This window comes from Harpegnathos saltator, unplaced genomic scaffold, assembly GCF_003227715.2.
Source record: "Harpegnathos saltator strain DR-91 unplaced genomic scaffold, Hsal_v8.6 scaffold318, whole genome shotgun sequence".
Classification (NCBI taxonomy): domain Eukaryota; kingdom Metazoa; phylum Arthropoda; class Insecta; order Hymenoptera; family Formicidae; genus Harpegnathos; species Harpegnathos saltator.
In genome coordinates this window covers 17149-39390 of record NW_020230115.1, presented here as the reverse complement: position 1 = coordinate 39390, position 22242 = coordinate 17149, and the positions used below count along the sequence as shown (strand labels likewise).

At 37.5% G+C, this 22242-nt stretch overlaps 3 protein-coding genes and 1 pseudogene across 3 annotated transcripts; 1 reads left to right on the top strand and 3 right to left on the bottom strand.

Moving 5' to 3' along the window:
- Window positions 1–404: 404 nt before the first annotated feature.
- On the bottom strand, window positions 405–3095 carry LOC112588860 (uncharacterized). Its single transcript, XM_025300041.1, has one exon. The coding sequence runs from the start codon at window positions 3093–3095 to the stop codon at window positions 405–407; it is 2691 nt and encodes an 896-aa protein (XP_025155826.1).
- A 15-nt stretch (window positions 3096–3110) lies between these two features.
- On the bottom strand, window positions 3111–5651 carry LOC112588859 (uncharacterized). The gene has a single exon (XM_025300040.1). It carries the CDS (start codon window positions 5649–5651, stop codon window positions 3111–3113), a length of 2541 nt encoding a protein of 846 aa, XP_025155825.1.
- A 55-nt stretch (window positions 5652–5706) lies between these two features.
- Window positions 5707–7830, top strand: LOC112588858 (putative nuclease HARBI1; annotated as a pseudogene).
- Window positions 7831–8139: 309 nt separating this feature from the next.
- LOC112588861 (uncharacterized) lies at window positions 8140–10347 on the bottom strand. Its single transcript, XM_025300042.1, has 6 exons — window positions 10021–10347; window positions 9799–9867; window positions 9307–9372; window positions 8959–9215; window positions 8725–8845; window positions 8140–8637 (listed from the first exon to the last, which is right to left on the bottom strand). The coding sequence occupies exons 1-6, from the start codon at window positions 10124–10126 to the stop codon at window positions 8453–8455; spliced, it is 804 nt and encodes a 267-aa protein (XP_025155827.1). The 5' UTR covers window positions 10127–10347; the 3' UTR covers window positions 8140–8452.
- Window positions 10348–22242: the final 11895 nt, after the last annotated feature.

Genomic DNA, 22242 nt, shown 5'->3' with positions numbered 1-22242 from the left:
TCCTCTCGAGAAACTTCCAGAAGCGTGAAATTTAGATTATCTCGAGAGTTTGTTTTTATACACCGAGTTCACGCACTCGAAACATACCGCCTGCCGTTGAAAGGACGTTTCAACTTATCTTAACAATGCAGAGGAGCTTTGACTTGATGCGCATTTGACCAGAAGCTCGCTTGTATCGAGCCATGGTGTACATAGACAAAAACTTCGAAGTGAACAAAATTATATATAACGCGCGATGACAAAAAAAAATAAAAATTATCTATAAAATTGAGAAATAGAGAAGAAAAAAAAAACACAATAATTAACTAAAGGCAATGCTAATTTGATTTCCTTTTATAGGAATGCGCTGTTCTCCTGCGAAGACGCTTTACCGCTTTATGAGCGCATAAGACGAGTATATTTATTTATATCGCGGTGTCATTGGCGCACTCGATGGGGAGTAGACATAATTTTATGAGAGGTCTTCGATATTCGGAAGTAGCGGTTCGCACCGTAACCACCCGAGCTAGTGAATCCGATCCTGGATGGCATTGAGTTATCCGATCGAGCTCCCATTTGCAAGGGGGCAAGTTAGGATTACGCAGAAGCACCATTCGTCCAACTTGGATGTTTGGCTGTTTAGCACGCCATTTACAGCGTTGTTGCAACGTATTAATATACTCATTATACCATCTTTTCCAAAATACTTCGGTAATATGCCGAACTAACTGCCATCGAGAAAGACGGTTTTCGTTCAGCTCGAGCGTGGATGGTTCGGGATTGGTCGTAAGCGCAGATCCGATTAAAAAATGACCCGGAGTTAGGAAATCGAAGTTATCGCATTCGTCGGATAGCGGGGCGATGGGGCGCGAGTTCAGGCACGCTTCCACGCGACATAACAAGATTGTCAGTTCTTCAAAGGTAAGCGTATAAGATTTGAGTACTCGTCGCAGGTGGTGTTTGACACTCCGCACTCCGGCCTCCCAGATACCGCCGAAGTAAGGCGCAGATGGAGGAACAAAGTGCCAAGACACATTATCGCCCGCAGTTTTATTGAGTAGATTTGGATCGCGTAAAGCGGCGCGATATGCGTTCCTGAGCTCGCGGTCCGCGCCTACAAAGGTCGTGCCGTTGTCAGAATAGATTGAGCGCGGAAGTCCTCGCCGAGCGCAGAATCGCGAAAATGCATTTAAAAATGATGCGGTGGAGTAGTCAGAGACTAGCTCGAGGTGAATAGCGCGGGTGGCTAAACACACGAATAATGCTATGTAAGCTTTGTGTGCCTTGATTCCGCGACCGGAGGAAGTTCGCACAAGTAACGGGCCAGCGTAGTCCAATCCGCAGTGGAGAAATACACGTTCCGGGGCAGAGACACGAACTGCGGGAAGATCTCCAATCAATTGGGAAGGCGTAGCGGCTCGCTCCCGTGTGCAGACGATGCAGCGGTATATGACTGCTTGGATTAGACTTCGAGCGCGAAGGATCCAAAAATCGTGTCGTAGAGTACCGAGTGTTAGCTGTAGTCCAGCATGTAACGTACGCTGATGTGCCTGATCGATAATCAAATCGACAAGTGGGTGCCGCGCTAAAAGGATGGGATGTCGGCGTGATATCGGGATTGGAGCATTTCTCAGACGTCCTCTCACCCGAACGACGCCATCGGAATCTAAGAATGGACACAGCGAGTAGCTTGAACTGGTGGTTGCGACGGGTAGTCCCTTTAAAAGCGCTTTGACTTCGGCCGGAAAAACGTCATTCTGAATCGTTTTGATCCAAAATACGCGAGCCGCATGACACTCAACAGGAGAGAGCGCGAGTCGATAGGATGGTGGGGTGTCATTGTGATTCGCCAACCGACGACATCGCGAGATGAACCGCAATACATACGCTGTGACTCTGAGTAACTTAGACCAAGACGAGAAACGAGCAACGAGGTCGGAAGTTGTCGATGACCGACTGCATTGAATCGACACAACCTTCTCTTCCAATGACGCATTGACGGGCGTGGTAAATAGTCGCGAGGGCCATTCCTCGGATGGCTGAGACAACCATATAGGTCCCCGCCACCACAATGAATGCGCGATCAACTCGTCGCCGAGGAGTCCACGAGAAGCACAATCAGCGGGATTATCGGAAGTGGCGATATGACGCCACTCTACGTTTTTTAAGCGGCTTTGTATATCAGCGACTCGATTCGCGACGAACGTTTTCCATCGAGATGGGTGTTGGCGTAGCCAGGCTAATACCACCATGGAATCAGTCCAACAAAAGCACGGAATATGGGCTAACGACAGTGTGGCCCGAACGAATTCCATCGCCTGGGCGAGGAGAACGGCTCCTTGTAATTCGAGGCGAGGAACACTTGTTGGAGTTAACGAAGCCACCTTAGATTTACCTATCAGAAGGCTGACTGTGACATGACCTGTCGTTGTAACAACTTTCAAATAAACTGCAGCTGAGTATGCGACGTTGGAAGCGTCGGAAAACCCGTGTAACTCGGCGCGACGTACGTCGGAACCGAATCCGGTCCATCGGGGAATGCGGAGCTCGCGCAGCGACGATAATTTGGTGTAGAAACGTCGCCATTGCGGGAGTAGGGAAGGAGGGAGCAGGGAATCCCAGTCGAGCCCTTCTTTCCATAATCGTTGCATGAAGATTTTTGCTGTAATTGTGACAGGAGTGACCCATCCGAGCGGGTCATACAATCGGGCTATTGCGGCTAGAACAGAACGTTTGCTTTTTGGTATGACATCGTCCAAAGTGACTGCTAATTGAAACACGTCCTGAACGGGATTCCACGTCACTCCGAGGATCTTGAGTGTTTCGTCGGAGGATAAGGATTTGGAGCAGGCAGGAGCGCAGTTTTCGGACTCAATGTTTGTTAGCAGAGAAGGCGAATTTCCGGCCCATTTTCGTAATTCAAAGCCGCCGCGTAGTAACAATTGTACAAGTTCTTTGCGTGTCTGTTTTAGCGTAGGTATACTGTCGTTTCCGAATAGGACATCGTCGACATATATGTTTTCTCGTAGTATAGGCGCAGCGAGAGGGAAATGATATCCGTCGTCGTCCGCTAACTGTTGGATCACACGGAGCGCCAAATATGGAGCGCAGGCCATGCCGTATGTGAGTAGTTATTCGATCGGCACCGCTTCATTTGCGGATTTCCACAAGATCCGTTGAAAATTTACATCGCGAGGGTCTATCAAAATTTGCCTATACATTTTTGTGACGTCAGCGGCATACACATACTTGAATTGACGCCATTTGAGAATAACGGCCGGTAGGTCCAGTTGGAGCTTTGGCCCGATGAGAAGATGATCATTTAAACTAGTGCCGTTAGAAGTAACGAATGACGCGTTGAAGACGACTCGCACGCGCGTTGTAACACTGTTGTCGCGTACAACTGGGTGATGAGGAAGATACACGCACTGTGAGAGGGACGTTGATCCGACGGGCGCGCGGCGCATATGTCCCAGCTGCTCGTATTCAGCTAGAAACTCTTTGTATTGAGCAGCTAAGGTCTCGTTTTCTTTTAATCGATGTAACAGTGAATTTAAAAGTTTCTCCGCGCGACCGCGAGAATCTCCGATGAGAATCGGGGAGGGGTTTTTGAAAGGCAGGCGGACTATGTAGCGACCGTCCGCTGTTCGAGAATGCGAGGATCGAAAATATTCATCGCATTGCTCGTCTTCTATAGAGAGAGGAATCGGCCTTTGAATTTCCTCGTCCGCCCAAAATTTTCGAATGGCGTTTTCGAGCGACGGGAGCGTGAGACAATGGAAGACGGAGATGTCCTTTGCCGATTGACTGTCCTTCAATGTTGGTGCTGACGGACTAGTTGCGTGGTCGAGTGGACCAGAGAGAATCCATCCGAAAATGATATTCTGAGCAATAGGCTGGGTTGCTTTGCCTTTACGCAAACCTTCTAATAGAATGCTGCCATAAAGGTCAGCGCCAATAATAATATGAATCGGAACGTTACTGAGTGGATCCGAATCAGCCCACTGCAAACCGTTTAAATGAGAACACGATGCAATGTCCGAGACGCGTTTCGGTGCGTAGGACGTGAGATTCGGTAATATGAGTGCTATGGTTGAAACAATGGTGGGCGAATTACCGTGAGACGAGATTTTTATATCGGCAGCATGATGGACTGTTCCGGCGTTTAGTCCGCCTACGGCAGATACAGTCACGGACTTCCGGATTCGTTTGATTCGGAGCATCTGCGCTACGCTCTCGGAAATAAAGGTCACTTCGGATCCTTGATCGAGGAGGGCGCGGACGCTGACGGAACGACCTGATGCACAGCTGACTTTTACTATAGCCGTTGCTAACAAAACATGCGATTGAGAACGTACACGGGTTGCCGTTAGAAGCGAATTAGTTTTAATCAGTGGAGGAGCGATCTGTGAATCCGTAAACCCGGCTTCGGCCTCGCAAGCGGAGCTTTCGGTCTGCGGTGAAACATTTGTAATCACCGTGGCGGGAGCGCCGACGTGTAACAACGTGTGATGCTTACGATGACATTCGCGACATGAATATTGACTTTTACAATCCTTCCGATTATGCTTATCGCTTAAATAATTAAAGCACCGTCGATGCCGAGACGCGAGTTCACGACGCTTGATCGCATTGTTTTTTACAAAAAGAGAACATGCACTGAATGGATGGTTGTCTTTACACAAAGGACACGATTTCGAGGTGGATGCAATCGCTACGTTGACCTTTTGCGTTAATCGAGAATGCGTTTTTCCTGCCGAACTCTCAGTGAGATCCTCGAGAGCCCGAGCGCGAGACGCGAGAAATGTTTTGAGCTCGTCGAACGATGGCAGCTCGTCACTCGGTCCACTGCGGAGATTCCATGCTTTGCGCGTTGGGGAGTCGAGTTTATTTACGACAATATGCACGAGCATATCGTTCCAGAGCTGAGCGGGACTCCTCTGCATATTGGTTATGGCCGCGATTGTGGCGGTAACTTTATCGCAAAGCGCCGACAACTCCGAAGCCGATTCGCGCGATATTACCGGTAAATTAAGTATTGAGGTGAGATGTCCGTTTAGAATCCGTCGTTTATTCTCGAACCGAGCGGTTAATAGATTCCACGCGGTTTCGAAGTTATCGGCGGTCACTGCCAAATCTCGAATACATTCCCGCGCTCGGCCGGCAACGCATGACGTTAGAAAGTGCATTCGCGTGACGTTACTCAATTCGCGGTTTTCGATTATTAATGCGGTGAAGCGATCGCGAAACGACTCCCATGATTCGAATGAACCATCGTACGGAGGAAGGCTTATGGGAGGCAAATGATTAAGCGTTGTCGCAGGTTTCGATAGTCGAATTGGAGACTGACCGAGCGAGGAGTTTGGACTTACAGGCGGCTCCAATTCTTCCAAACTTTCGGCCATGAAATCAAGCGCGCTTTGGAAGGCCTCCTCCGTGTCGTCGAAAAGCTCGTCGCGGAAATAGTCCAGTGATGCTTGAGATGCTTCGGGCACGACCTTGCAGAGTGTGGCGTGACCGTCTAGGAATCGACTCCATGAATCCTTTAGACTTGAGATTCGTGAACGCACTTTGGCAGGAGTCAGATTAGTTTTTCCGATCTTCTTAAAGTTGTCGAGAGCTCGAAGGATGAGTCGGCGAAGCTGATTCTGTTTAGCAACGTGCTCATTCATGGCGATTGCTCTCTATTACTTCACCTGACCGTATCCGGCTCGAAGGACCAAATTTATGTATCAGACGTTACCTTCTTGCCTCGAATTAAATGATGATAATGGCTTCTTCGCTGCGTTGAAACAGAAGCTCTTCGTTGATCGGTTGCAAAGTGGTGAACGTTCGACACGTGCAATAAAATGTCGCTGATTCCCACGCGACAGAAAGTTGCAATAAAATGCGTTTGGATACGGTACAGGAGGTTCGAATCACTAGATTTGTTTTCTTAAAAACAGCTTGTTTAATAATCAACAAAAAAGGTGAGTCTCTTGCGAGAATCCGGATAGAGAGTGGGAGACTCCTAACTTAGCGCTGCGGTGTACCGGACTTGTGTGTCAAGAATGACGACGTTGTCTCCTCGGATCGCCTTAGCCTTAATATTTATAGTTCGCGAAAAACCAACCGTGCTCGAGCGGGATTGGTTTAATCTGAATTCACGTTCAGACTTGAAGAGTAACGAATACGACCGTCCTTCGATGTCACATGAAAGAAAACAATGTCTTGTGCTCGAGTTTTTAATCAGTATTCCAATCAGCATTGGATGCTATTGTTTTGACGAATGTACACGAGCTAGGCTCGGCCAACTAGGTTACATTGTTAGCTGTTCATAAGAAATGGAACAACAACAACTCGTAATGTGACATCGAAGCGTCGATATTAGCATTATTTGGAAGCACTTCTTGCAAATCACGGCATCCTCTCGAGAAACTTCCAGAAGCGTGAAATTTAGATTATCTCGAGAGTTTGTTTTTATACACCGAGTTCACGCACTCGCTTCTTCCATACGAAACAATATACAACAGAAATTTTTGTGTTTAAGAAATAGTAAAATAATAATTATTATTTTATAGCTTGAAACGAAGTACTTTTGCGTTTTTACTGGAATTATTACAGCCTGAATTATGCAAACGCGACAGATACGGAAGGCATCCGATATCCCCTGAAAAGCAATTACTTTTAGCGATCTAGTTCATAAGTACACCGAATTCTTATCGGTAAAGATTAAACACTACACCATAAAAGTATATATAATTTAATATAGAAATATTGAACAAAATTATTTGTTTATATAGGTATGTTTCTGACAGATTTGGTGTCGGTATAAGTACAGCATGGCGAAGTGTTCAAAAAGTGGTGAATGCTTTATATAAAAAAGTAGCAACATTTATTCACTGGCCAACTGTGGAAGAAGCTGAACACAGTATAGAAACAATTACAAGAAATCATGATTTTCCTGGTGTGATTGGTGCAATTGATGGAACACACATAAAAATTATTGCCCCACAAAATAACAGTGATTCCTATATAAATAGAAAAGGGTTTTACTCTATTCAGTTACAGGTAAGAGATAAATTATAGTATATTTTAATATTGATATATTTCTCTTACTATATATATGCGTGTATATAATTCTAAATATATGTCTTCAATGTTGTATTACATCATTAGATTATTATATCAGATTATATATTCAGATTGAGATTGTGTGAGTTAGCCACTATTACAATACAGGGAGCTAATTTTACTTGATTTTGTAAATGTTCTTTCCTTATTAGCATTACAATTCGCAGACTAATATGTATATATCTCAACAGGTTGTTTGTAATGAACAGCTGCAATTTATACATTGCTATACGGGCCAAGTTGGTTCTGTACACGATATGCGTGTTTTCCGTTTGTCTAATTTTGAAAAAATGTGTACAGATAATAATTTTCCGCACGACAGCCACATATTGGGTGCTGCAGCCTATCGTCTCACAAAGTATATAATGGTACCATTTAAAGACAATGGTTATCTATCTGAACGTCAAATACGTTTCAACACGCGCCTCTCGTCTACACGAATGATGGTTGAACGTTCAATAGGTCTATTAAAAGGTCGTTTCCAAAGTCTTTTAGATACGCTTCCAATGTATAGATCTGATTTAATACCTAAATATATAATCGCTTGTTGTATTTTGCATAACATATTGTATGTTTGTTGCAAAACGATACGATAGACATTCGTTATTGTAAATGAACAAAATCGTGCACAAACAGAACCATTTGAAGACACACAAGGAGAAGGAGTTGATAAAAGAAATGCAATTATGTACTTCTTATCGTAAAATGCCTTTTATTTATGTTTATCATAAAACAAAACATGTGAATTATAAAATAAAAATAAGTTTTATATTTAAACAAATTTGTTCTATATTTTTTTCCATAAGTATCACAAATCATTGAAACATAATATTGCGATTTTAATCAATTATAATTTATACAATGTAATAGAATGTAATAAATACATGTAATCTTAACATATAACATATAACTTGAGAAACTAAAACAATTTGCACTTTCACTTTCTATATCACAGTATCAGTATCACATTGTATATTTTTATCAACTAGTTTTTTTAATATAATATTAATTATATAATATTAATTCTTATATAATTACAAAATACATTTTTGATAAATTATCAAACTATAAATGGCAAGTCGAATAGATATCGGATCTATGTCTTTTAGATATTTAAAAGCGTTTAGAAGACATCGATCCGGTGTGTTGTGTGCTTATTCGACTGCTATTTCTGAATAGTAAAGTCTTAATAGTAAAGTATTTACTCTTATTAGATACATTTTATAAGAAATTAAAAAAAAAACATTTTAAGAATATATCCTTAGTCTAATATGACTTCTACTATTCTTACAAGGAACATTTTATAAAAAATTAAAGAAAAAAAACATTTTAAGAAAATATTCTTAGTCTAATATGACTTCTACTTTTCCGACTTATCTTCTTTCTCTGTCAGTCTCTCTAATATATTTTCGATTTTTTTAAAGGCGAGTAATTTCTCTTCATGCTGTTTTGTCCGAATTTCTTGTCGCTTAACGCGTTCTTCCATACTGAATGATATATAATCATTTAGTAATGTCCGCACTTTTGTCTTTTTGGTGACTGACACTATAAATTTACAATAAACAATATATCATATATATTTACGCATACATGCACTATTTTATATCTATCATAAGACATGTTATACGTTACCTTTTTCTAGATTTTCTTTGTCTCCATCTAAATCAATAGCATTTTCGTTTTCGTTTAAATGTGATCCTGCTACTGCCATAGGTTGCATCCAGGGTTTCTCATCAAATAATTCTTGCATTATCTGTATGTTAAATAAATCTCAAAATGTTAAACCGATATTATGGATATTGTACTAAGCACACACATACACCAACATATATAACTTAACAAACAAATAAATTTGAATATTCTAACCTGTAAATATTCCCAATCCTTCCTGTTATTCCCAGTTTTATTGTTATGATCCATAATAGATTTATATGTATGTTTCAAAGCTTGCAGTTTTGTAGAACACTTGAAACCACTTATATAATGTCCTTTCTCTTGCATGAGATGGGAGATAGTATCCCAATGCTTTTTTACCGTACCCTTTTCACCAACAAATTTTTCTTGATGTTCGCGATATAAGCCCAAAAGTAAGAGAGTTTCTTGTTTTGTCCATGCATGTGTGCCTGCAATGTGATGAAATAGGAATTCAATATTTGCTCAAAACATATGTGAATATTTAAATAATATATAACTGTCCATCTGCCAATGGTTTACCTTCTGCACATTCTACTGCTGTATCTAGACTAGCTGTTGATGTCTGCTGAATGCTACTGGTACTTGCTACAATTATAAACACATTATGTCAAGCTGAATTTAATAATGTTTATTTACTTATCTATATCGCTAACATAAAGCTTATTATTTTTCATTGCACTAATGAACTTATGCAAGTTATTCAGGTAACAAGTAGCATAGCTCATGCAAAAATCGTGATTTTGACATCAAAATGATGAATCTGCTTACCTGGATAGAATAAAAGAAAGCATACCTGTCTTATTCTAACTCATTACATTAGCTTAGAAGTGCAGTGAAAAAGAACAGGGTTATGATTCATTCTGACCGTAGGCCCTAATTCTTGAAAATATATCGCATACAATATTTAGTGAAAAACTATAGTATACGTGAAATGAACTTTAGTTTTCTATGAAATATCGTATGCGATATATTTTCAAGAATCTAAGCCCTGATAATGAAAATCACTTATACCTTGCTGCGAAGTACATATATTTCTTGACTGTCTTGCATGCTGTAATAACTGCGTAGCAAAGGTTAAATCTAAACAAGAAATACGAGTAGTTTTGACATGTAAAATATTTCAAAATAAGTAAAAAATATACTAATTACTAATTTATGAGTTCATATTTTCTAGAATTTCTTTATATTATCCCGTTTCTTATAATACAAATTATATATATATTTTCTCCTTACCGTTTCGTGCTCTAGTTGCATCCTTCCTGTTTACAATTAATGTAAAATTTTCGTTGGTAACAGCATCTACCAAACAAATTTCCTCCATCTTTTCGAGCGCAGCCATCTTTCTACTGCGAATGCCTTACCTCGCCAGCCGCAGTAACGAAAACAGGAAGTGACGACAAAATCTATGACGTCACACGTTCTCACGGGCTCATCGAAAGTTTACTGCAGTGTATTTTGGAACGTACTCACAGCACTGTCAGTACTGGCAGTGAATATCGGAAAGCACCCTCAGTACTTACAGTAAATATCGAAACGCAGCCCTCGCCAGTCGCAATAACGAAAACAGGAAGTGACGACAAAATCTATGATGTCACACGTTTTCACGGGCTCATCGAAAGTTTACTGCAGTGTATTTTGGAATGTACTCACAGCACTATCAGTACTGGCAGTGAATATCGGAATGTACCCATCATAACTCTGATAAATGACCAGAGTCTTGAGACATGCTATATTCTGAAGTAGAATAATGTTTGAACAACTATCGGATTACTTGAATGTCGTTTTGAGCGCATTTGACGCTTCGATAATTATACAAGACACAAGAATGTATGGTACAGTATGTGTATTCCTAGAATTTTGAAAATAGATATCAACGTCAAGAGTCGTATGTGTGTGAGTGTCTTGTTACCCGCCTATATTCAGTTTACCTCCAACGGAAGTAAAGTCAATCAACGATAAAAAGGTAAGACATGATATAAAAGCTTATTTGTTTATCTGCAATAATATCGTAATAACATTATCGCGAAAAGAACAAACATTTAGGATTGTTCTCGCGATGATATATTAATGCTAACATAAAGGAGATATTTTGCGTAATTGTTTAACAGTTTTTGCAATTTTATTTTGAATAATAATACACACATAAATGTACCTGAAAAATAAAGTGATATAATTATGGAACACGTTACGATAATTATTTAGAAGACGGGCCTCATCTTGGATTTCGCTCAAACTCACCTATCTTGTGTATTTTGACGTGTAGAAGCCGAATCTGCAAGTAAAAATGGTCGCTCGGTTCTAGTTTGCGAGAAATAAATAGTTAAAAAGTGACACATGCGAGGTTAGGAAATCTGTCATGTCGGTAATACAGAGACTTATGGTCTGTTCTTTTTAGTCGAAAAATGTAAAATAGTACATATTAGGGAGGGACGAAGCCCTCTCCCCAAAGCATTTTCATATATTAAACATATGAATTTTTAGCTCATGTATCAGTTATTACACAACAAAAATAACACTGACATATGAGCTAAAAATTCATATGTTTAATATATGAAAATGTCTTAAACATATGTATACATACAGTACCAAATATGTATACACACACACACACACACACACGCACACACGCACGCACATGCAACATACACACAGGGGTTCAAGGGGGCCTTCGGCCTCCCTCCCGCACCCTCCCCGTCCTCGTTGCACGTTGAAAGTTATAGCAGAGAGAAGCCTAAGAGCGGGCATGGCTGCATTTACAGCGTTATGGAAAAGTTGGCTGATTCGCAGCGCCAACTGGGTCCATTTTTCATGGACATGAACTACTAAGCCAATGTCCACGATTTGTTGGTACTATTCCGTGCTATGTCCATAATTATTTGGTTCTGTTCTGTGTTATGTTCACGAGCGAGCTAGATTAGTTAGATAAAAACGAAGAATCGGTCTTTGTCTCACCACCAACGAATAGACAATCGCAACGAAGCGAGCCAGCAGCGATGTTACCATAAGGCAGACGTCACCGTCTCCCCTTTCACCCCCTTGTTTTCCTTTCCACATTGTTTTATATTCATAATTCGGGAAGAAAATAATTTCGAGAGTTCGGACGATTTCTAGCAATGACGCGACAGAGATAACACGCGGCCACATTAATTTGTCATGACTTTTATATTACTTATAATTACATAAACGCCCATATATGCAAATTATAGATAATTATTGCGCGTATGTTTTAATATGGTATACAATATGGTATATAATAACAACAACTTCATTTCTTGCAGTAATTTTTTTAAGATCTTCGTTGAGGTCGTGAATTAATTTTTTCCTTCATCAATCAGTTTTCTGCAAAAATTAAGATTTTTTAAATAAAATATAAAATGTTTCTCTTCTCTTCTCTCCGAAGAGTTAATTAAAAAATATGTACTCCATAGAGTCAACTAACAAATGTGTAGTCAGAAGAGTCAATTCAAAAGTGTACTCCGAAAAGTCAATTTAATAGCGTATTCCGAAGTCAATTTGAAAGCGTACTCTGAAAAATCAAATTAATATTGTAATCCGAAAAGTTAATTTATAATAGAATATTTACTTCGATGATTCAGCTAAAGAAAAAAATATTTATTATTATATTCAGAGAATAATATTTAATTTATTATTTATACTTATCTTACTTATGCTTACCCTACATGAGCTTCTTTGCATGAAAAATTTAATTTGTTGACTGATTCAGATTCAAATTTGTTAATATATCTCTTATGCGCAACTCTTGAACAGGTAGGTAGTAAAATAATTTTCATTCTTTACGAATTTTATAAACTTTTCACAAACATAAAAATTGAAAAATTCTCAGGGAACAAATAACTTTTCTTGAACATTTAAACCAAAGGAAAATTTTTTCCCATTAATAAAGAATGAATAATTAATATCTCACACAAGAGGAATCTTCATCCTTGAAATCACCGCGCGATTTTGCTTTTAGAAAAGTATAATATTGATGTAATAGTAATAAATGCTATCCAAAAACGGTGAAAATCTTAAATGTTTTTGAGAAATGCAGTTTAGTTAATGTCGTTATAGCAGAAGAATTACCAATTTGCTTCAGTAGCGCAGTGGATCAGACTTTGTGATATGAGCGTAGAGGTTGTTCAAGTGTGTTATTTTTACTAGCACAGGGAGAACTATGTAGAATGTATAATAATACGCAGACAAATTCTTTACATAATCATACTTATTTTTTTTAGCATGAATAAAAATGATGAATGCTAACATGATAAGTGTATATCGCAATTGTACGTGTACGCAATTGTACACATACACACATACATACACACGTATACCATATACGATGTCAAAACCGAACAATTCGTGAAAATTTTTTATTGATCGCAATTGTACCCAAAGACGAAAGAGAAGTACACGGGTCTCCGCGGGTATCTCGTCATATTAATTGTCTATGAGCTGATAAACAATCGATCTCCGGTATTTACAAGATATGCTTGTCCGCAGCTTGTTCGGTTTTGACATCATTGGTATCAGTGATGCGAATTTGGTGACGGGTTTGCACGAGGATCCTCCCCATCCCCCACCCCATGCACGCACACAGTCAGCTCGGTCTATCCGTGTGAACCATACGATCGGCAATCGTCGACGCGCCGAGAGAGAGAGAGAGAGAGAGAGAGAGAGAGAGAGAGAGAGAGAGAGAGAGAGAGAGAGAGAGAGAGAGAGAGAATATCATTCCCTCCTTGTCGCTCTCGTTCTCGCTCAGCGAGCGAGCCTAGTTCTTTCTTACCCATAATCTGAATCGCGGACGCGACTGTCTCTCTTTCTCCTTTCCTCTCTATGACAATACTGAAAAGTTTTGTCTACTCGGTGCACCGAAATTATTACAAATAATATTTCATTATTAATAATATTATTATCTGTAATTTTATTTGTAATTGTATAATAATGTTACAAATAATACAAATTTTTACAAGTTTTATTTGTAAAAATTTATATCATTCGTAATATTATTTGTAATAGTATTAATAATATTCGGCGCCAAGAAAATGAAATATATTTTATTAATTATTTTGCGGAGTCGGGCAGATTCACAAGTTTGATTATTGAATTATTTAATAATATTTTAAAAATAATTTTAAGTTATACAAGTATGTAGTATGAAATATAAAAGAATATTGTAACAGAATCAAGAAGTACGAAATGAAACCTCTTTACTTTTATTACAATATCCTGTAAGTTAATAAATATTTTTCATACAGTATTAAATAATCTCCAAAAACAATTACATCCGTGAAATTTTCTATCTGCGCGACAAAAAATTCATAAAATCTATTTGTTTCGTCGCTCTAAATGAGAAAACTCTCAGAACAATGTCATAGTTGTTCAGTGCACTACTCAATAAAAATATAATAATACTATGTTTGTATGTGTGAAGAATATTTGTTAACTTACAGGATATTGTAATAAAAGCAAGGAGGTTTTATTTCGTACTTCTAAAGCCAAGACTTATTAACAGCTAAAGACATATTCGAATTGATCTTGCCTTAATTGGTCGGATCAGTGATCGGTCTTGCCTTAAGTTCCAAGCCTCATAACTCGGAAAGTACTCGATGAAATGTAACTTTGTTAGAGTATTTTGCAATGCTCTCGAGATAAGCTACAAGAATATGTAATAAAAAACCGTAGTTTCTATTTAAAAAAACATTAATGACCTTGGCCTGATTTTGACAAGGTCACTTCACTCAAGGTCAAGTCCACATTTCCGTCATGTGTCGTCCTTCAAGCCATGCAACTTTCGTTCGTAAAATTTTTTAATAAAATCATCGATAATGGACCATGTCACTTTAGTTAGAAAAGTCTAGAAACGGTCAAATACCTCGAAAACGAAACATTTTTAAGAAAAATATTTCCAACTAAAGTTGTAGGGTTTTAAAAGTTCTATTGAATGATTATATCCGGTTGACCTTGAGTGGAGGAGGCGACCAAGGCGAGGTCAATGCCAACATAATTTTTTTAAATAGAATATCCCATTTTTTATCACACAGTGTTAAAGATGACAGCGAGACGTTTCCAAAACACTACTTGATGACCTATTTTTATTGAGAATTGTCTGAGTTATGAGGTTTAGAATTTACGGTGCCGCCAATATTAGTATTATCCAGGATATACCGCGTGGAGGTTGCATGGTCGAACTTTACACCCCCCTCCCTGTGTGTGTGTGTGTGTGTGTGTGTATGTGTCAGCAAAAATAAGGTTCGTCCCTCCGCGGTTCGTCATTACCGCAGTATTTAATGACTCCAAACCCTCTCTGCTATGTGTGAGTGTATGTGTGTGTGTGCGCGCGCGTGTGTATGTAGACGGGTTTTTATTGAATTAAGTGTTCAAATTGTCTTCCGTCTACTGCTTGACAATAACCTTATCGTAGATGAAATTCATTTAAAACGTTTCGTCTCATTTCTGGTGAAATAAGATTTACTTGGTGCAGTATGCGTTCCCTAAGGTCTGCCAAGTTAGCAGGTTTCGTTCCGTACACATTGTTTTTAACATATTCCCATAAGAAGTAGTCCAATGGAGAAAGATCTGGTGATCTAGTGGGCCACTCTATTTCTCCACATCTTGTTATCCATCGGTTTGGGAAAGTATCAGTTAAAAATTGACGCACTAAGTAGATAGACTAGGGGGATTCTAACCCAAATTGCTAATTAATTATGCAAAAGATGTTATTTATTGATTAATATTTTTTAATTAACCCCCCACTTAATTGATACCCCCTCTTAATTGATTCCCCCTCTTAATTGATACCCCCTCTTAATTGATACCCTCTCTTAATTGATATCCCCTCTTTATTGATCCCCCCTCTTAATTGATACCCCCTCTTTATTGGTACTCTCCTCCTCCACCCCAGAATTTTTGATTCTATGAGCAAGATGGCGGCCGTGACGTCACGAGAGAAAACGCGTCGGGCTCGACGCTGGGTAGACTCGAATCTGGGCCCCGCGGGTTGCTATCGGACGCTCGAACCTCCTAGACCATTGCTGCCTGTTGCTAGTAGACGTCTAGTGAAGGTTCTTACAGTATGTGTGTGATGACGTCACGCATACGTCAAAAGAAAAAACATGGCGGCGGTGTAGGCCAGACTCGAACCTGGGTCCCGCAGTTGCTATCGTGCGCTCGAACCTTTTAGACCACCGTCGCCTATTGCTAGTAGACGTCACGTTACGGGTAAGATGGCGACCGTGACGTCACGCATACCTCAAAAGAACAAACATGGCGGCGGTGTAGGCCAGACTCGAACCTGGGTCCCGCGGTTGCTATCGAGCGCTCGAACCATAGACATAGTATGAATAGACGGAGCCTGACGTCACTAGGGCTGACGCCAGCGAATATTGGGAATGAGATAGTACGAGGAAGTGTACACTATTCTCTTTGTCTCTTCACGCATGCGCAATACTACACTTATTCTTATAGAATGTATATAATGTGACGTATTTCCTCTTCTGATATATTGGCTCTTGCACACAGGACGCGGCAATGCTTGCCGCGCGGCGGAAATAGATGCGATTTTAAGTTAAATTGTAAAATAAAAAAGTAAAATGCAAATAATGAATTAAATAATAATGGAAACATATTTTATTATTTTTATAATAGTACAATGAATTTACTATATAGTCTTCATAAATTTTTATAAAATATATATTAATTTTAAACGATTTATTGATGTTTGTTAATGACCAACCTAGAATGTAACGATCTAATACGTTTTATAGTATCATTTTTTGTTATTGATATGTAATTTAACCTAACTATTAGATATTTTTTTACAATTAATTTTATTAAATCGAGTCGATGATTTTCTAAATATGAATATTCTAAAATATGCTTCAAATAATCAGTGGAACTTAAAATACTTGATTTGATATTTCGCAATATTTTCAAACATAATACAGTGATGGCATTTTTCTTTTTTGTATCATTCATATTACTTTTGTAGGATGGTTTATTTTAAATTAGATTTTCATAAAAGAACTCTAGACGTAATAACAAGTCTTTATTCGAGCGGGGGGATATGGATACATCGAGTGCTGCGCGGACCGACCTAGCTGCTCATCCTTCGAGAGCCGAATTCGAACTGACTCGGCTGCGAGTTCTTCGAGCTCGCCACTTACGCAGGATTCGTTATCCGAGCTTAAACAAAAAGATCCGTCACCTAGATAAGCATCTGTCTGCATCTTTGAAAATCGCCGCAAAGATTAGCCGCCCATTGTAACGCCGCGCTGACAAAGCAAGCCGAGGACGATGACTCTTCATGCGCATGCATTTAAAGAGAAGCCGCGGTGCCGAAGTGACTCACGGCGTCTCTTGAACTGAACAAAACATTTTAGTGATACGTAGTGCCCGTGGATCAGTCACAAATCGCCTACACTTTTTAAAATTTTTTCTGATATTATACATATTTCAATAACGTCAGGTGCAGCATTTGTAAGAGTTCCACTGCATTTCAAAACTTATAATTTAGATAATGTTTCTGAAATAGTTAATTGTTCTTTACATATTTTGCATCGTAAATGTTTTCCTACACTTTTTGATATGAAACCTGCTATATAAATAATAACTTCATTAGCGTATTCACTTAAATTATTTCCTAAATTGTGACAATAATCATGATCAGGAATAAATATAGAGGTCTCGTCTAGAATTTCTCCTGGTTGTTCTTGTACCATTATTATTTTAGTATCATCTAATAATTGGCAATTAGTATTATATAAAATATGTATGTCTGTTTTAACGAGTAATCGTTTAAATACTGTTTTAAACTCCCAAGCAGTGGGATTATTATTGAAACATCCCCGGCTGCGGATTGCACTAAAAAACGTTTCAATGTGATCTTGTGATAACTTATATGTCATTAGAAATGAAAAATTCTCGTCTTTAATAAATAAAGTTTCAGCAATCTCGATTGTACTTCTTAAGGCAATTATCATCCCTAGGAAACCTATTTTACGTGATGAATTCAATATTGGTCCTGTTTGGTCGTTCAATGAAGATAAATATGTAATAAAATCTTGTACTTGTGTTTTAATGTTGTCAATATTTTTTCGTGTTATACATTGTTTTGTTGAAATTTTGGAAAATAAATTTCTGCTATTTAATAAATCAAAAATATTATTTATGTAGATGCAAAATTGAGATGTTGCAGCCGATTGTAAAAAATTTGGATTATTTAAAGTTTCTTTGCAAAATATCATTGCATTAGCAACACTTTTGGAAAATGTTTGAGCAGCAAGCACTACTTTCATTTTTTCTTGCTCCTAGCAAATATGTCGTTTACGTAATTTAGTGCCTAGATGTAAACCTTCTTTCTCTTGTAATTCAAAAAGTTTGATAAAATAATCCCAATTAATAATGTTATTGTTTCCATCAACAAGAATACATTTGAAAGCTAAACAATTCCTAATTAATTTCAACATATGGCAAGGATCTAATATAACATAAAAATTTTCTTTCGTACATGGGTGAGAAAAAGATGTTTTTAGATCGCCGATATCCAAAGAAGCACCAAGTTTCTTAAATGTGGTTAAATTAGAAACAGTACCATCGGCTGTTATTGAAGTAATATTTGCATTAACTTCATATAATTCTTGCAAGCATTTTTTTATAATTCCTGCACGTTCATCACTGGATAAACCATTAATCAAGTAATATGATATAGGAATTTTCCAAAAATCGTTTATACAGACTACCATTACAACTAAGGCGTATCATGCTAAAGGCATATCGTCACTATATACAGTACCGGCCAAAAATATATCACCTTCAGGGTTTTTGACCATAACTTCTTTCACAGTAAAGAAAATAAATTCAAATTTTTACAGCAGATAGCTGGTATCATGTACACTGTGTGTGTAATGTATGAGAAAATTTGACATCATATACTATGATTTTCAAAGTTATTTATTGATTGTCCCAAAATCGTCCGTTGACACCTTTGTGTACTCGTTATGTTTATGTATTCTGTCGCTACTTCTACACGGCTGTAAACATTAGTTTAGTATCTTAGAAGATGGCGAAGACTCGTGGTGTTTGTGGACGAACGACAACGGAAAGCTATCGTAGAGGGTTGCAAACAAGGACGGATGCATAAAGAACTCGCCCTGCAATTTGGCATTTTCAAATCAGCGGTGACCAAGTTGCTTAAGCGTTTAAAGGTTCAGGAAGGTTCTATTAATAAAAAAACACGTGGCCGACCGCGTTATACTACTTCTCTCGTCGATCGCAACATTTTGCGTACATCTCGTAGCAACCCACATCTCACGGCGCCGGACATTGCTAAAGAAATATTGACTCCAGGACAGTCTAATCCATCTGTACGTACCATACGCCGTCGCCTGCAAGACGCAGGACTACATGGTCGAAGACCTGTGAAGAAGCCATTCATTTCTGCGAAGAATCGGAAGGCGCGAGTAGAGTGGTCCAAAGCACACCTTAACTGGACATCACGGCAATGGTCTGACGTTCTCTGGAGCGACGAAAGTAAGTTTATGCTGTTCGGTAGTGACGGAATAAAGTGGGTTCGTCGTCCTGAAGGCAAACGCTTTGACCCCAAATACCAACTTCCTACAATGAAGCATGGAGGCGGTTTGGTTATAGTGTGGGGTGCTTTTTCCGCAAAAGGAATGGGTCCCCTTCATAAAATCGACGGCATCATGGATCAAACAGTATACATAAACATCCTCCAGAATGTAATGCTTTCATATGCAAAACGTTTCCTTGGTCGCGGTTTCATCTTCCAACAAGACAATGATCCGAAACATCGAGCAGTTAAAGTGCAGGAGTGGTTCCGACGCCATCGCGTAATTCTCATGGATTGGCCAAGTCAATCGCCCGATCTAAATATTATAGAATCGTTGTGGGAAGAGCTGGAGAGACGTTTGGCAGGAAAGCGAGCTACGAATGCGGCCCAGAAATTCTCCCAACTTGAAGAAGAATGGAAAAAGATCCCTCAAGCTACAATCGACACATTCATTGATTCCATGCCCAGACGTTGTCAAGCTGTAATCGATGCAAAAGGCTTTGCTACAAAATACTAGAGTTATTTAATTTAAATTATGAATCTGGTGTTCCTCTGTTGACATTGAACATAGTTATGGCTATTTAAAGTTTACTATTCATTTTCACGTACTTTGGACATTTGAAATAAAGTTATTTTTTTCACGAGTTGTTTATATTATTTGATGAAAAGTACTTTGTTTGGTAAACTACACCTGTTGTCAAAACATGTTATGACCTAATAGATATCCATACACTTTAAACCAAGTTATGCTAAAAAATCTTAAAGGTGATGTATTTTTGGCCGGTATTGTATATTTGTACCAACGTCAATATATCCGCAACATTCTCCTCCACGATATTCAACTTTTTCTTTTATGGACATTTCATCAGTAACTAAATTGAAATATAATGGTCTATTCTTTGCTATTCTTTCTCTGCACTTTATCTTTATTGATTCGAGAGCTTGTATGTTTATACCTGGTTCACCATTCACGTTTTTATACCATTTGGACAAGGTCTTGGGATGAGGTAGACTATTCATAAAATTCGTTCGTACATATTCGTATGCCTTAGCTGAATAAAAGTGAAGTGTTGTTGCAAAAGATTTTAATTCTTCGGGATATTCTCGGTTAGACGAAGACAACATTCTATTAAATAACTGCATTGCTGGTCCAATAACTGATGCCTATAAAATAAGATTAAAGAAAAATAAATAGACTTTACAAAAAATATTTTTTGGTTTATTTATACATTTATAATTATACATTATAAAAGTAATATCTAAAATATATTTAGTAAAAGTAAGAATAGACAAAGTAATATAAACATTAAGTAATATATAAAAAAATGTTACGATAAACATTATATTTGATGATTAAATATATGTTTATATAATACGCATTTTTCATATAAATATTTTTAGAGCAATATATATAATAGATAATATATATAATGTATATAATGTATATAATAGATAATGTATATTAATAGATTAACATAATTGAGAAGTTTTGTGAAGAAACGACTTATGTTGATTTAAGTAATTATTTATAGAAATTATCGAGCAGGAAACAATGGTTGCATTTAGGGGAAAGAACAAAACTAGGAGTTTTTAATGATTTTTTATAAGAATTGATTTCTACACTTAGATCCAGGATAAAACTAAAATAAGAATCAATCATATTATATCAATGTGATCTAAAAAATAGAATATATCTAGAATAGAAAAAAATATATATATTTATTTATTTTGTAATTGCCAATTATTAGATGACGATGATGATGATGATGTGGGTTACCTATACACATAAAATTTTTAGGATTATTGTTTATGTACATACATTAAGCATTTGTCCAACGTCATCTGATATAAATTGATTCTGTTCTAAATGAGCTATTAAATTATTTAAAGTTTCTATTTTTGTTTTGTATCTTTGGCATTTTCTGGTCAATATTTTATTTTTGTTTCTGACGTTTTCAATAGAATTCAGAGCCAGGTTCCAATGATGCTTCATTCGTTCAGGGTTTTCAAAATCATTCAAATTTACATCTCCAACATAATGTGGTTTCTGTATCCGAGGGCGTTTTCCTGATATGTTATGTCCCTGTTTTCTACAAAATAACATTTAAGTTAATTTTTTATAAATAATCAGTATTATTGTACTTTTTTTGTACTATTGATAATAAACAGAATAATCATTACCTTTTTCTGCTTGAAGAAGTAGCTACAGACTCATCTATTAATGTACTCTCACCTATTTGAGATAAACTTAATTATAAAAAAAGTTCTGAACCTATTATTACATCAGACATTACAATTTGTTTATAATTTGTTGTTTTTTACCGTTTAAGTTTTCTACATCTACGTTAGATAAAGTCGATTGTTCTTCTTTTTGTTGTACGTTCTCAATATTATTAAAATTAGTTTCTAATATTGTTGGTATAGCATCTGGTTTCAGATATATTCTATTCGGATTTGATAGTACAGGAATTTTATACGATGAAGCATCAAAATGCTGCTTACAAAGAAATACAATTTTTGTCGGTTGCCAAGATGGTCCCCTTTTTATTCCGATAAAATTAATCCATGCTTTTTTAATAATTTCATTACAAGGTAATCTAGAATAAAAAAAATTGTTATAAATTATAATACTTATATCAATACTTATACTTGCAAATATATGAAAAGTGACAATTTATTTGTATAGTATAAAAAAATTATTTACTTTGCAAATATGTAAAATTTTATTCTATTGTCAATACATTAAAACAACTATTTAAACATACAAATAAATAGGTTCAATGTAAATATGATAGTCAGAAGGTGAAATAGGTTATTGAACTGTGCGAGTTGTTGCTCCAGTGTATTAATAACAAATACTTACTTATGAAATAATATATTATCTGTGT

Coding starts and splice junctions, on each gene's coding strand:
- LOC112588861 (XM_025300042.1), bottom strand. CDS start 10,126: ATGGCTGCGCTCGAAAAGATGGAGGAAATTTGTTTGGTAGATGCTGTT. Junction 9,868..10,020: donor TGCAACTAGAGCACGAAACG/GTAAGGAGAAAA, acceptor TTTCTTGTTTAG/ATTTAACCTTTGCTACGCAG. Junction 8,846..8,958: donor AGGATTGGGAATATTTACAG/GTTAGAATATTC, acceptor TTTAACATACAG/ATAATGCAAGAATTATTTGA.
- LOC112588859 (XM_025300040.1), bottom strand. CDS start 5,651: ATGAATGAGCACGTTGCTAAACAGAATCAGCTTCGCCGACTCATCCTT.
- LOC112588860 (XM_025300041.1), bottom strand. CDS start 3,095: ATGGCCTGCGCTCCATATTTGGCGCTCCGTGTGATCCAACAGTTAGCG.